The sequence below is a fragment of the Syngnathus floridae genome, chromosome 9 (genome assembly GCF_059516105.1).
Source record: "Syngnathus floridae isolate MCC-2025c chromosome 9, RoL_Sflo_1.0, whole genome shotgun sequence".
In the NCBI taxonomy this organism is placed as follows: Eukaryota; Metazoa; Chordata; class Actinopteri; order Syngnathiformes; family Syngnathidae; genus Syngnathus; species Syngnathus floridae.
This window is the reverse complement of record NC_142421.1, coordinates 2,249,872-2,263,862: the sequence shown is the minus strand read 5'-3', so window position 1 is coordinate 2,263,862 and position 13,991 is coordinate 2,249,872. Positions and strand designations below refer to the sequence as shown.

At 43.1% G+C, this 13,991-nt stretch overlaps 4 protein-coding genes across 4 annotated transcripts; 3 read left to right on the top strand and 1 right to left on the bottom strand.

Moving 5' to 3' along the window:
- Nucleotides 1–370: 370 nt before the first annotated feature.
- On the top strand, nucleotides 371–2,895 carry mtrf1l (mitochondrial translational release factor 1-like). Its single transcript, XM_088385962.1, has 8 exons — nucleotides 371–1,143; nucleotides 1,203–1,276; nucleotides 1,528–1,632; nucleotides 1,778–1,856; nucleotides 1,932–2,095; nucleotides 2,216–2,333; nucleotides 2,399–2,535; nucleotides 2,611–2,895. The coding sequence occupies exons 1-8, from the start codon at nucleotides 732–734 to the stop codon at nucleotides 2,821–2,823; spliced, it is 1,302 nt and encodes a 433-aa protein (XP_088242088.1). The 5' UTR covers nucleotides 371–731; the 3' UTR covers nucleotides 2,824–2,895.
- Nucleotides 2,896–3,115: 220 nt separating this feature from the next.
- On the top strand, nucleotides 3,116–8,212 carry desi2 (desumoylating isopeptidase 2). The gene is made up of 6 exons (XM_088385974.1): nucleotides 3,116–3,247; nucleotides 3,394–3,694; nucleotides 5,730–5,802; nucleotides 5,874–5,967; nucleotides 6,244–6,385; nucleotides 7,223–8,212. The coding sequence occupies exons 2-6, from the start codon at nucleotides 3,656–3,658 to the stop codon at nucleotides 7,463–7,465; spliced, it is 591 nt and encodes a 196-aa protein (XP_088242100.1). The 5' UTR covers nucleotides 3,116–3,247; nucleotides 3,394–3,655; the 3' UTR covers nucleotides 7,466–8,212.
- Nucleotides 8,213–8,414: 202 nt separating this feature from the next.
- LOC148392851 (cytochrome P450 3A30-like) lies at nucleotides 8,415–11,605 on the bottom strand. The gene is made up of 13 exons (XM_088385954.1): nucleotides 11,420–11,605; nucleotides 11,219–11,312; nucleotides 11,090–11,142; nucleotides 10,904–11,003; nucleotides 10,472–10,585; nucleotides 10,325–10,410; nucleotides 10,019–10,161; nucleotides 9,816–9,940; nucleotides 9,622–9,706; nucleotides 9,365–9,525; nucleotides 9,064–9,290; nucleotides 8,816–8,978; nucleotides 8,415–8,751 (listed from the first exon to the last, which is right to left on the bottom strand). The coding sequence occupies exons 1-13, from the start codon at nucleotides 11,521–11,523 to the stop codon at nucleotides 8,680–8,682; spliced, it is 1,527 nt and encodes a 508-aa protein (XP_088242080.1). The 5' UTR covers nucleotides 11,524–11,605; the 3' UTR covers nucleotides 8,415–8,679.
- Nucleotides 11,606–11,920: 315 nt separating this feature from the next.
- Nucleotides 11,921–13,071, top strand: mrpl57 (mitochondrial ribosomal protein L57). Its single transcript, XM_088385978.1, has 2 exons — nucleotides 11,921–12,080; nucleotides 12,577–13,071. The coding sequence occupies exon 2, from the start codon at nucleotides 12,594–12,596 to the stop codon at nucleotides 12,903–12,905; it is 312 nt and encodes a 103-aa protein (XP_088242104.1). The 5' UTR covers nucleotides 11,921–12,080; nucleotides 12,577–12,593; the 3' UTR covers nucleotides 12,906–13,071.
- The last annotated feature ends 920 nt before the right edge of the window (nucleotides 13,072–13,991 follow it).

Below are 13,991 nucleotides of genomic sequence, written 5' to 3'. Positions count from 1 at the left end.
AAGAGTGCAATGAAAAGGGGGCAAAGGAGGAAATTGAAAGAAAATCATATGGAATGAAAATAAGAAATGTTACTTCTTTATAGAGGGTGAATCTCAGTTACAAAACATTTAAAAAATCTTAATAATTATAGTGTGTTGCATTATCGTCTGTAGGTACAATTTGGTAAGAATCTATAGAACTTGTATTTAGTTGATTTAAACATTACCTTACTCTGAGTTGGCAGCAGAGGGCAGCAATGCGAGCGACAAAAAACAAGAAATTAAAAAATAAAACAATTGTGGAAATTGTTCTCGGCGATGCAATTTTTTTTAGAACAAAATTGGATATATAGTATATTTTTCTCGATCAAAGAGAATGTTACTACCGCGCATGCGCCTAGTTTTCAATATGGCTGCGCCCTTCTGCAAAGTGGTGTTTTGAATTTTTGAACGAAGCTTGTCAGTCTGGAACTGTACGAAAGAAATTTGCATCATCGTCATTAACTATCTCAATCTCCGGTGACCTATATCGAAATTTAAACGTTCCTTTTTTTTCTAAATTGCTCGTTTATCTGCAGTTTGTAGCACGTTCTCTTTGACAATGCCAGCACGCCATTCTGTATTTTGTTCTCTTAATGTGCAACTTTATTTATTGAATGTTCTGCCGCTATTCTACTTCCTGCAAAGAATGCACTGAATCTTGATTGAAGGGACTGTTTCTGATATGGAGTAGAGACACCAATCATTCAGTCATGTTTTTCAGAATAGCTATTCACCTTCTACCTAAACAAAAGAAGTCTGCCTTTAACTTGCTCACGTGTGCGTTTAGAAATCATTCAAGTGTAATTAAATATGCTAAGTTTCATAATCATTGCATCAGAACCGCAAGAACTTTTCACACTACCAGCCGGCTGAAGGTAGCCAAGTTATTATCCCTCGATGAACTATTCTCCAGGACGTCACTGCTGGACTACCTGAAAAAGATAGACTCGGAGTATAGTGACTGCTTGAGAGTGGTCAACAGTGATGAGCAGGAGCAGAGCAGTGCGGAGGAGTTGAGAGCCAAGAGGACCAAAGTGGCCCTCCTGGCTCCCCTCATTCAGACCATCAGGGAGTTGGATATCAAGCAGAAGGAGATGAGCGAGACGGAGGAGCTTCTCAATGGTGAGACCGTCTTCTCGGGAAGTGAGAAAGCCATTGTATGATGATGGGTGTTCCCACAGACGAAGATCTACGAGAACTGGCTGAGCAGGAGAGGGAAGCTTGTTTGCAAAACATCCGTGACCTTAGGCAGACGGTAGTTAATGAACTGTTTTCTTCTATAATTAAAAATAAACATGTTTTTCCTGGAATTTAGGATTTTATTTGCAACTTTGTGAGCCACACAGAATGTTGACGCATCCTAACATAACCATTACATTTAAATCAGAAGTCAAGTATAGTTTAGTTCTGGCCCCTTCATTTCTATTCCAGGGGGTTCTAGAATGTGAGGGAACACTTAAGCTTTCCGAGTGCTGCATTTTAATTCACTCTGCCCCACCGTTTCAGATATTACATCTTCTGATCAAAGAGGAGGAAGATGATATGAGCGACCTTGTGTTGGAAGTGACAGCAGGAGTTGGCGGACAGGAAGCCATGCTGTTCACCGCTGAGGTTGGCCTTCATTTAAAAAAATTATACATGTGTAGTGTGGCATGATGTGCATTTGGCATCAGGGCCTTCAATACAAGGAACATAACTTACAGGAAAATGCTGACATCATTGAGGTAATTAGATTTTTTTTTCCCCCCGTGTCAAGCTGTTTGACATGTATGAAGGCTTCGCTCGGTACAACGGCTGGTCCTTTGACGTCCTGGAGCACATGAACAGTGACATAGGTCAGTCGGTGGACATATGAATGAATGAAAGAAATCTTACAAAATGCTTGAATATTGTTCCTCACTTGTGCCTAGGCGGACTGCGCCACGCCTCGGCGAGCATCAGTGGCCGTCAGAGCTACAGGAGGATGAAGTTCGAAGGCGGCGTTCACCGTGTCCAGCGGGTCCCCAAGACGGAAAAACAGGGCCGCATGCACACCAGTACTATGACTGTGGTTGTGCTGCCTCAACCCACTGAGGTAGAAACATTGGAAGAAAATTATTTTAAAAAATATAATAATAGTATTTCCAAAATAGAATTCTTGTGTCAGATGCATTGTATGTCACCCACCTGCTTCTTTTGTTGTGTTCCTCTTCAGATCTCCTTCACAATAAACCCAAAGGACCTGAAGATCGAAACAAAGCGGGCAAGCGGCGCGGGGGGTCAACATGTCAACACCACAGACAGCGCTGTCAGAATTGTGCACCTGCCCACTGGTACAAACACACTCTGGAGCTTGGCCCCTTGACAAGATATGACCTTCCCTTCTTTGCTGTCCAAGGTGTTGTGGCAGAGTGCCAGCAGGAGCGCTCTCAGATAAAAAACAAGGAGAAGGCTATGAAAGCTTTGCGGGCAAAACTCTACGGCATGAAGCTGGAGGAGGAGACCAGCAAGCGCTATAATCAGCGCAAAGTGCAGGTACACACTGCTTCAAGTATGTTTGTCTCTCGGTTTGTAAATGGGCTATGTTTCATCCCTGCACTTTCTCCACAGATTGGCACCAAAGGAAGATCTGAGAAAATACGTACGTACAATTTTGCCCAGGATCGCATCACGGATCACCGGATCGGTATGACGCTGCACAACGTCGAGACGTTCCTGCTGGGAGAGGATCTGCTGGATGAGATGAACTCCTCCCTCCAGGAATTCTCCAACCAGGAAGAGCTCATGGAACTTCTGGAGCAAAACGGCCATAAGGAAGAATGAATAAATATGGAAGTTGAATCATGTTAATAGTCCAAGCATTCATATTACAATGCAATAAAAGCATATTCTGTATCTCCAGCTCCAAATGATTATTATTTTGTGCTGAAAACAAAAATAACACGCCCTTGTGTTTCATTACACGAAATATATGTAAATGCAGAAAAAAGTCTTAAATGACAAGTAAAACAGCGTTCTTCAATGTTTTAGCTGCCTTGTAGCTTCTTTGGCTAAACGACTACGTTACCCAGAATCCCCCACGACATTCCAAGGACGATTAATCGAGCGCAACGCTAATCGCTCGATCGTGTGCTCGCCTTCTCGCCCACTATCACTCCCGGTCCAATTTTTTTCCCTTCCCACGGACTCCTTCCTTCCTGTTTCGTTCTCCGTCCCCCATCAGCTAGCTCGAGGAGCTTTCGCTTCGGTGCGACAACATTACGTCATTTAACGAATCGTTTGATTTATATGTCGTTTTTTTTTAGCCACATAAAAACTCCTTATCCCGTTTCAAGTCAACCTTTTTTTTCCCTCACCGACTTTACGTCATCTGAGATGCTTGCTTTCTTTTAGGTTTTGACGAGATCGGTGGCTGACAAAAGCCTGGGCTGTCAGATGTTGGACGCCACGGAGCCGATGAAGCGTTTCCCCCCTCCGACCGACCGTTTGTGGTGAAAGTGGTCAAGTTTGACGGGGGAGGGTTAACGGTTATTTTTGGAGCCTTTCGAGCTGGGAGGAAGGAGTCGGGGGCAAACGGAGGAGGTGGACGAGGACCCCCGCTGGAGAAGCACCATCACGGGTTGCCTGGAGGAGGACAACACTACAGTAGAGTGTGATGGCAAACGAGCCGATCATCCTAAATGTCTACGATATGGTGAGAAAACCTATTTGGCTTCATGAGCTGCTTTCAAAATGGATCAATCCTCTTAATGTGTTACACTCTGAGAAAGTGTATTTTTCACGCACTCGTGTGCGACTAGACTCATAATCTAAAATCAATTAAAGCACAGCCAAATCAACTGTAACCTCGCCTTAGTGTACTTAAACTTTGTACCACCTCTACACAACAATGCCATTTTCTAATAATTTATTTTGTGTATTTGGGATCACACCAAATATCCTTCTTCAATTTGAAAACCATATAAAGCTTGACCTATCCCACGTGCTTTTTACTTAATTAAAAGAGGTAAAACACACTTAAACTTACCAAAAGCCTTTTCAAAATATATTTTGGTGTCTTTTCTCACTCTGGCTTGCACAGTTCTCCAAAGAAAAGCCCAAGTGTGCTTGCTTCAAGCGGTCACTCCCAACTATAGAACTGAAACATAAAACAGGAGTGTCAAACACTGTATTTTCAAACACCAAACCATTTAATTCCATTTGTCACTCGCTCAATGCTAACATATATTCTACAAACAAATAGACAAGCTAACATCAATTAGAATAGATGTTTTGCTCAAGTCTCTTAGTGAGAGTACAAAGCCTAATTTAATGACTAGAGTAATTGAATTTGAAACGGGTTAGCAAAACGCATTCAATTGTGACTGGTGTTTTCGACACACAGGGACTTCAAACTACAGCGTTAGTGAACCATAAATGTTTCCTCATAGAAGCATTTTTTGCAACCGGGTGATGCTGGCAGAGTCACCGCGTGGTCATCATGCAAAGGGGCGGGGGGAGTCGGGCACTCGAGTATTGATGAATCATTGATTGACATACTGGTGGACTCTTCTGCAGCAGGCGTGGGGATGGGGGCAGGGTCTTTGTGTTGCAAGGCTTCAGAATGGTCACGCTGGCCTTGTGTTTCATCTGCTAACAAGGTTGGCGGTTGTCAACATTACCCAGTCGCATCTCGATTCATATTTGGATTTGTCAAGACCGTGCGGAGGCCCCTCGTGTTCCTTCCTTCCCTTCTGTTTTGTCATTCTTCCGCCCCTCGCGCTTCTTTTCACTTCCTCTCAGCTTTTGCATCTGTCTCGGCTTTTATTAGAAGAGAATTTTGAGTGGACTATCAAGCGTGCTTTGTATTTATTTTACTTGCTACTGATTACCATTTAATGACACGATATGTATATTTGACACGATTTCATGACTGGAAGGCACTTTGGCTGAGTCAGTTCTTCCAAAGGAAACATCCCGTCAAAACGCCTCATTCATTTTTCCATTTGAAGATCAATAGTGTCACATGACTTTTCGTATCATCACACCAAGAGAGAAGTCCACCTTAAAGCTCATCCGTCCCCCGTCGCCGCCGCCAGCCTCGGTCGGCTAAGTGCATTTCCTGTTTTGGCCCCGTGAGTGCTTTAGTGCAGCGTCTGCCATCCGTTACTGAGGAACCAAGGAACATATTTTAGATTACAACATCTCTCAGCACAGCAAATTAAAATCTCACGAAAAGTAAGGTAGGCGGTAGCTTGATTTAGGAGTTTGTGTGTGTGTGTCAACGCACCCTTGCATTGTAGCAAGCAGGCAGCAGGTTTTAACAAGCTCTGAGATAAGAGTCTTATGTCACTACAAGTGCGAGGAGGATACAAAGCAGCATTTCTTTTGTCGGCTCGTTGCGTCGCCTGTGCTACAAATGCACGTCAGACCGACGGACAGTCTCATATTAACATTCTTAGCAATTAAAGAAGCTGTGATACACTTAGACATGGAAGTAATTTTCCCATGAGGTTTTTCTAATTCACCGCATACACAAAATGTCACGTTTTTTTTTTCTGTCATAATTTTTGTTCTAAGCGTTTTCACATGACCGCATTTGATTTCATGTGAATATTTTCAAGCGGTATGGAAAAACGAATTTCGGTGCTCACAAAATCACTTGTTTGTATTGAGTTCAAAAAATGTAATTTAATAACCCGCAACATAACAAATGAATTTTACCCCAATTTTTTTGTGTGTTTCTTAAGTATTGGATCAACGAATTTACCAGCACGCTCGGCATCGGCGTCTTCCACTCAGGGATCGAGATCTACGGCCGAGGTGAGCTCATCTCTTGACGTCGTGTCTCGCCACTGAAAGCTTTTCAAAACATGTGTGTGTTGTTGTTGTAGAGTTTGCCTACGGGGGCCACCCGTACCCCTTCTCAGGGATCTTTGAAATCACACCAGGTGAAGCCACCGAGCTGGGCGACACTTTTAAATTCAAGTAAGTCGTTTCAAACTCTTCCTAGTCTCGCATTTAGCCCGCATTGTGCGTGCGTGTCCCATTTCTTCTGCTCTAATTGATGTTCCCTGAGGTGTTTGACAGAGATCTTTGCTGCCTACTGATCCACAATAATCAAATAAATAGAGTGGGATTGACGCGAAGACAGTTGTTAATAATTTGTAAAAAAAAAAAAATGTGTGTAGAAGAAAAGGATCATCCATGTTTTCGACTCACCTTTGAGTCATGACAGCACGTATAATGACGACATGTGTGCAGACAAGCCATCGTCCTGGGCACCACTGACTTCACCGAGGACGACGTGGAGCGCATCATGGAGGAAATGGGCAAAGAGTACAAAGGCAACGCTTACCACCTCATGCACAAGAACTGTAACCACTTCTCCTCGGCCTTGTCAGAGGTACGGCATCTACACACAACACACACATGCTCGGGTGGGTGGCTGTCTTTGCACTCCACGTAATTAGTACAGTAAAGGAAAACAAAGACCTGAAAGCGCCACTTGTTTGCTTAATGTCGTGAGGTTGAATAGAATCCATTTTCGATTTAAGTCCAATGTTCCCATAGGAAATCATTGTGATGCTTTATATGGGGGGGGGATAGCAAATGATTGCCGCACTTCTCCAATGCAGCAACTTAAGTGTCCACTGTGTGTGTGCGCGCGTGTGAGGTCGAAATCGGCTTATCCTGCTCTGACTAATGAGCAGGGAGTCTTACAGTTAGTCCCGACGCTGAGATGGGGATTAAAATGGAACGATACAAGCCTAGGCATGCACAGCCAGCTGGCACACACACACAGAAATACACACGTACGTACACGCTTGGACGCTTCAGTTGTGGCAATGGAGAAGTGAGGCAAGCCTTGGCCTTTTTTTCCAATATTCTTTGAAAGCACCGTGATGTAAGTTGATGTGAATGTCCTTGTTTTTTAAAATAGTTTTTTGCCTTTTCTTGTTAATTTTTTGTTGGAAACATACAAACAAACAGATTATATAACAATGTATTCTTTATCCTCTGCAAAAAAAGAACTAAATTGTTGGATATTGGTTGTTTTTGTGTGTTGTCATCAGAAATGTGTAGTATTTTTGTTTTTCTGCCCCCTGGTGGCCATGTTGCACGCATCAGAGATAGAAGATTGAATTATGATGTGCAAGAACATTCACATGGAATTGTTTTCATTATAACATACTGTTGCTGTCCCACTCACCATCTCGTCTTCGTCCTCCTTCTTGTTCAGATCCTGTGCGGCCGCGAGATCCCGCGCTGGGTGAACCGTCTGGCCTACTTCAGCTCTTGCGTGCCCTTTCTACAGAGCTGCCTGCCCAAAGAGTGGCTGACGCCGGCCGCCCTGCAGTCCAGCGTCAGCCAGGAGCTGCACGCCAACAGCGAGCCGGAGGAGGCCGAGGACGCCGCCGCCTCCGCCTCGTTGGCGGCCGTGGCGCCGTCCTCGTCGACCACCCGCCACCAGCCGCGGCGGTAGAAAACCCGGCCTGACCATAAGACATTTCACAATGACGTCATCTTTACTTCTGGGTGGCAGAAACTCTGAAAGCACGGCTAGTATTGTTTACTTGATGGCCTGTCATGATTTCAGTTCAGGTCAGGGCTAGGTAATCAATTTTCTGCCAACTGGAAGTATCTGGGCTCCTGTTGTTTACAAACATCAAACGGTCTCTTTCTCGTTTTAATCCTCACCAGCCACATAAGGACTCGACCATCTAGGTTGAAAGGTGCTTCTGCCTGTTTCAGGTAATCCGAGCCAAACGTCCCCATGTGGACTTTGTCGATTTTCTTTTTCCTTTTTTTTCTTAAAGGACTGATCCTTTTTGTCATCATTTCAAGACCGAAGGAGAATGACTTGTTTTATAGTAGCAACAACCTGCCGTGGTGCCTTCGAGCTGGCTCGCCAGGAAGAGCAACCCAACTTCTTATTTGATCTTCTTTTTCTTCAAACACTGAGCACAGCGACACCTCCTGAGGTTTTAATAACATCTGATTTTAGTTGTCAGACTTTAAATGGATGGGACCGCACAGCTTTTTCTTTTATTGGAGTTTTCTACCTTTTCCTCTTTTTCAATATAAGCTCAGGACCTCGAAAAGGTTTTGGTCATTATTTTCCAACAAACACCAAGAAATCCGGTTTGTTGCTTTTTAGTGCAGTTGTCACTATTCCCACACGGTGGCAGTTTTTTTATGAAAATTAAAAAATGTATAGCTTTTGCTGACAGTGAGTTCTATTTTCTTGCACCTGAACATTGTTACATATGGAAAGCCATATCTATATTATAATCCTAAAATCTTAGTAGTAGGCCAAATGGCACTAGTAATGTAAAAACATGACTAAGATGCAAATGCTTTTTTTCTGCCATTGCCATGAGCTGTTCCAAATTGAAAATATTTTTGCTTACTGTGAAGAACATACAAAAACATTTACAGTGAGATGATTTATCATCTATCTCAAATCGGGGTACATTAGTTAGATAAATCAAGTAAAAAAAACAAGCAAAATCCAAAAATACATTCATGTCGCTATAAGCGCCCTCTGTTGGCTGGTATCTAACTGCAGCTTGTATAGTCATGTCTCCTTAATTATTAACCAGATCTAATGATTGATTATCATGTTATAAAGAGCAATATATTACTCAATTTAATAGTGTGCTCTTACATACTGCACCCCCTCCCTATTCTGGCCTCCTACTCTCTGGGCACAAACTTTAATTTTATTGGCTTGACGGGTTGGAACTTCCAGTTAAAGTCCAGAGGAATCTAAAAAGGACGACGATATGGACGTCAGAGGCAGGAAAGGCAACGTGATTGAACGTGAACTTACCATGGTGTCCTTGCACGTCTCCACGTTGTAGCTCAGCAGCAGGCGGACCAGGACCATTTTCACGGTGAGGAGAGCGTAGCGCATTCCAACGCAGTTGCGAGGGCCCAGGCCAAAGGGCATGTAGGCGTAGGGGTGAATTTCCTCACCGCTATCTTTGCTGAACCTGACACGTGTCAAGGGTTGGGCGATAAACATTCAAGATGATGTCATTATGTGAGGCAATACTGTAAAAATAAGCGTGAGGTTACCGCTCTGGTCGGAAGCTATTGGGGTCCTTCCAATAGCGGGGGTCCTTGTGGACCAGCGACACGGGAACGGTGACCAGGGTCCCCTCGCAGATGGTGAGCCCGCCGAGTTCGACGGTCTTTTTGCACGTCCGTTCGAGCCGAGGCGCCGGCGGGATGATGCGTAATGATTCGTTAATCACGTTGTCCAGGTATTCCATACCCTGAAGTGTCTCATATGAAATGGAACCCTTTAAAGTGGACACATGGAAATTATTGTTAACAAAAGATTGTGGTAGCCTTAACATTTTTTTAGTTTGTCTACATCTTTGGGAACGTTGTCGTCAATCTCCTGTTGCAGGATCCTCATGGCTTCCGGGTGGGTGACGATGTTGTACAGGATGTAGGAGAGAGTGGTGGCGGTGGTCTCAAAGCCTCCAAAGATGAAAGTGAAAGCTTGCGACAGGATCTCCTTTTCCGTCAAACCTACAACGATCACAAGAGGAAACAAAAGTCCTGCTCGGCTGTACATTCAAACCTAAAATGTCAACTTGAGAAGATTTTTTTTTTGATGACTGGTACCTTTACTCGGCTGTTCATGTTCGCTGGTTATTTCCGAGTCTTGTATTTCGTGCTGGATCATCACTTGCAGAAAGTCCGCGTGACTCTGCGTGAATGAATTCATAATAATTATTTCTGACCTACAAAATACTTTCATATATTTGAAGTTTTCCTCATGGGGAAAAAAAAGTTGCAAGATTACGTGAAACATTTACCGACTCTTCAGCACGATGTTGGTCTTTAATCTTCTTAATGATGTTAAAGAAAAAATCGGTGCTGGCTTTGGGCATAATGTCGTAGTTTAGCAAATTGAACAGCTTTCCTAAAGCGGGGAAAACCACTGCAAGAGGATAGCATGATGAATATTTGACATTTACACACTGGAAAGTTGATCACTGGCATTCCGTGCTCTACGTACGCAGAAACATGATGGGCCAAAAAGTAAAGTTGAGAATTTTCTTGAGGTGAATGACGAGGGGGTCGTTCGGCCGGTTGATGGAGTCGGTGTCCACGCTAAAAGAGGCGCTGGTCACCACGTCCAAACTATATGGCCCGAATAATCTACAACACAGAAGACAACATTCTGAGGAGGATAAAAAAAAAAAGAAAAGATAAATGTGGCTGCTGACCACCAAGTCCTCCCTACTCCAAAAAGAATCTGCCAACACAGTCGTGATTTTGCAAGACAATGATGTAAAGGTGTGGAAATGTCATTGCTACACACTGTTTGATGTCGACGGGCTCACTCAAGTCCTGTTTGGACAGATTCTCCACCAGTCGCTCCGTGGAACGAGTAACCAGCGGGAGCACCTTCAAAAAAAAAGTAGTAAAGTCGCATAAATTGAATAGTCAAATTTGGAAGAATGCATACCTGCTTCAGTCTTCCGCTTGTGAAGCATGGTGACACAGAGCTGCGGATCCTTTTCCATCTTTCATCTTTAACGGCTGTGATGGAATCAGCAAACGCGCCAAACACAAGAGTGTCCTGTGTCCAAATTATGCATGTGCACAGATTGAACGTTAACAGTGATTAAATATAAGAAAAAAAAAATACATACATATTGAGTTCAAATTTAACAAGTTTTGGACTAAAACAAATTTCGGGTGGGGAGTGGACGTAGGTAGGGCTCAGAAAGTGATCGGCATGCGAGGTTCAAGGTTCACTCGGGTTGTGTATGTCCGGCTACCAAAAATAATAATTTAAAATAAACAAACAACTTGATTGTAGTTGCTCTTAGGGGACCTTCAGCAGGTGATTTGTTGTCGTACGCTTGGGCCTGCTTTTCATCTGTGCGTGGCTTACCCTGCGATTGGTGAAGGTAGTGTAGCAATCCTTCACCATCACCGCCTTGATGATCTCGGGATCCGTCACCATCATCACTGGAGTTCGGCCTTCAAACATCCTGAACAGAAAGATAGCCAACTCAGGGTTACACTTGCATCATGTGGTCATTTGAATGTGCTGCTTCAGTTATGTAACATCGCTTACCCCCATACATCTCCGTATTTGGTGTGACACTCCTGATCAGCAACCAGAAAGCCCTACTTGGAATTCCGCCAGAAATGATGTCATCAGATTGCATGGATGAAAAGCAGTAAAGTGGATCATTTTACCCACCTTTCTCAAAACCAACATTGTGCCTACATAGGGAAGTGGCCTTGGTCCTGGTATTCCTAATTTTTTGAAGTGTCCATACGGCCACACACCATACCTACGCACAAAAAGTATTACGTAATATCGATGTAAAAAAAAGAACATTCTTAAAATATTTTTAGGTCCATGTACATTTTGTGTAGATATAAATAGTAGCATACTCACAGTAGAAGCAATGCAAAAAATAGAGCAATTAAAGTCCAAGTTGTGGCCGAAAACAACTCAAAAGGGAACATTGTGCCTGTTGTGAAATCCAAGCCCGAATGCATAAACAAGGAAGTACCAGGACACTTTCACCGGACGGGCAGGCAACGAGTAGAAACGCCGGGCACTCAATTTCCTGCGTTTAGGGGACGGTCAACTGTCTTAACTCCGCCTTTTCTTGCAATTTAATTGATTTGGTTTCCATTTTTAATATTTTGCTCAGAGATATACGCTTCATCGCCAAATCGGACCTTTAAATCCAAACTGGAATGTCACAAATAAGGAAAGACGCAACAATCGAACGCACACTTGTGAACTCGATAAGAGGGTTCAAGTTCAACTAAGGACTTATCTGAAATTTCAGTCCATAAAACACTGAACAGAAAATCATGAGGACAAATACATTTTGTTATATGTCCCTCAATTATTTTTCACGGTTGGGTGGCAAGAAAATAAAAAATAAAATTTAAAAAAACGCTCACACGCTGAAGTTTGAGCATTCTCACACGCCGTAAGGCAACCCGGAAGTAAGCGCTCATATGCAACACTTTCACGCTCACCGTCCCAAGATCGGGTTTTTAATTTATCCTGCTGATCTCATCTAGTTTACTAAAAAGCGAGGGTAAGGTGAACACATTGCTTGTTGTTATAAAAACTAATCTTGTCATCAAATCTACAGCTAAAATCGCAAGTCAGTTAGCACGTTAGCATTTCATGGTAGCAACAGCCTTATTTTGTCACTCAACTCCATTCATCACTTATTTTTGTTTTGTTTTCATTGCACTTTGGTTCCTTACGTAGAGTACATTAGTGTAATAAATGCATAGATATTTAGCTAAGAGAACAAAGAGTGTAAAGAACTCAATGTCACGCATGAAGGACGAATAATGTAGAAGGGCCAGCCACATTTTGTGCACGCTCTTCCCCAGCATGCTTTGCAGCAGCTTTTGTAAATAGTTGTTCACTTTCAGTTTGTTATGATTATGAGTATTGATTAGAGGTCGTCATCCCCGCGTTAACAGTATATCTGTGACCTTGAGTAGATGTGGCTATAAAATATAGTGCCTGATCTGTTCATTGAACTTAAAATCACATTTCTACTTTCTATGTGCCAACAGAGAAGCAAGCGTGCACCATGTTCCTCACTCTGGCTTTGCTACGTAAGGGCATCCCAGGCAAGCAGTGGATCGGCAAATACCGGCGTCCACGGCTCGTCACGTGGCAGATGAAGCGCAACATGCTGAAGCACCTGGAGCGCGAGGCCGAAAACGAGTATTGGCTCAGTCGACCCTACATGACGGCGGAGCAGGAGTTTGGACACTCCGCAGAGCGACGGGCTCTTAAGTGGCAGAATATCAAGGAGAGCCGGTTCAATAATTTCCCCAAGCACAAGACCGTCACCGATCACCTCGCTCACCTCGACATTTCCAGGAACTGGGTATCTTAATGCTTCAGATACGGAGAGACTTTTCCACACGTCGTCGTTATGTTGGAGCCTTTAAAACACAAGGCATAGAAGTAGCTCAATATTTCTAACTTTGTTCGAGAAGTGTATGTACGCCACACATGTATTATTTGTCATTTATATATAAATCTCATTTGAAATACTGCAATTGGATTTGTGATTTTTTTCTCATGTAACAGTGAGGCTAATTTAAATGTTGAAAAGCGAACATACAGTTTTTTTTCACACAACCTAACAACATACCAATCTCTAAATGGACATAATTGTATAAACTATAACACCAGACAGTGGCTAGAACAACTCGAGCCAAATGTGTGAACATCTTCAGACACTTGCGTTATTAATAACACCGTTGTTGTGCTTCCTGTCCAGCATATTTCCGAAGCCAAAGTTCATCCCCCTCTAGCTGGAAGGGCAGCTTCACCTATCTGGTCTTCATTTTTAATGAGTTTATCACCTTTTTGGTGCATTGAGCCCTGCTGGTTTCCATGGCAACCACCACAGTCCACTCTTCGCACCTTAATGTAGTCTTCCGAGGGCCATACAAAAACCATCTGAAGAGAATAACTTTTTATTGTTAGCTTTGTTAATCCAAAATATGCCTAATTGCAGAATTACTTTTCAGTTTGTTATGATCACGATAATCATTTTGAGCAAATTCGTTTTCATACATCGTACTTATTTAAGGAACGATGCTCCGCAAATGTGGTATTAAATTGATTTACATTTCAGAGGTTGTAGTTTGTAATTTAAGAGTTAAATTAGGACTTTGTATTAATAGTAGTATCTCTAACTACTTAAGCAATGTGTGATCGCAGTGCTGCCTTAAGATACGAGTTTAATTCATTACGTGACCACGTTCTAACCCAAAACATTTGAAAGATTTTTCCCCGAATAAATAATCATTTTCAGTAAACTGATCTGCAAAGCTCACCCGCAATTGCGCACAAGCCTTTATCCTGCAGGTGTCACTATGACACCTCGTCCACGAGACGAGGGAGGGAGGATGAAGACCAGGAGGCGGAGGAAGCCCCCCCACAGTGGGGGCGGCCCCTCCCCTCCCCGCAT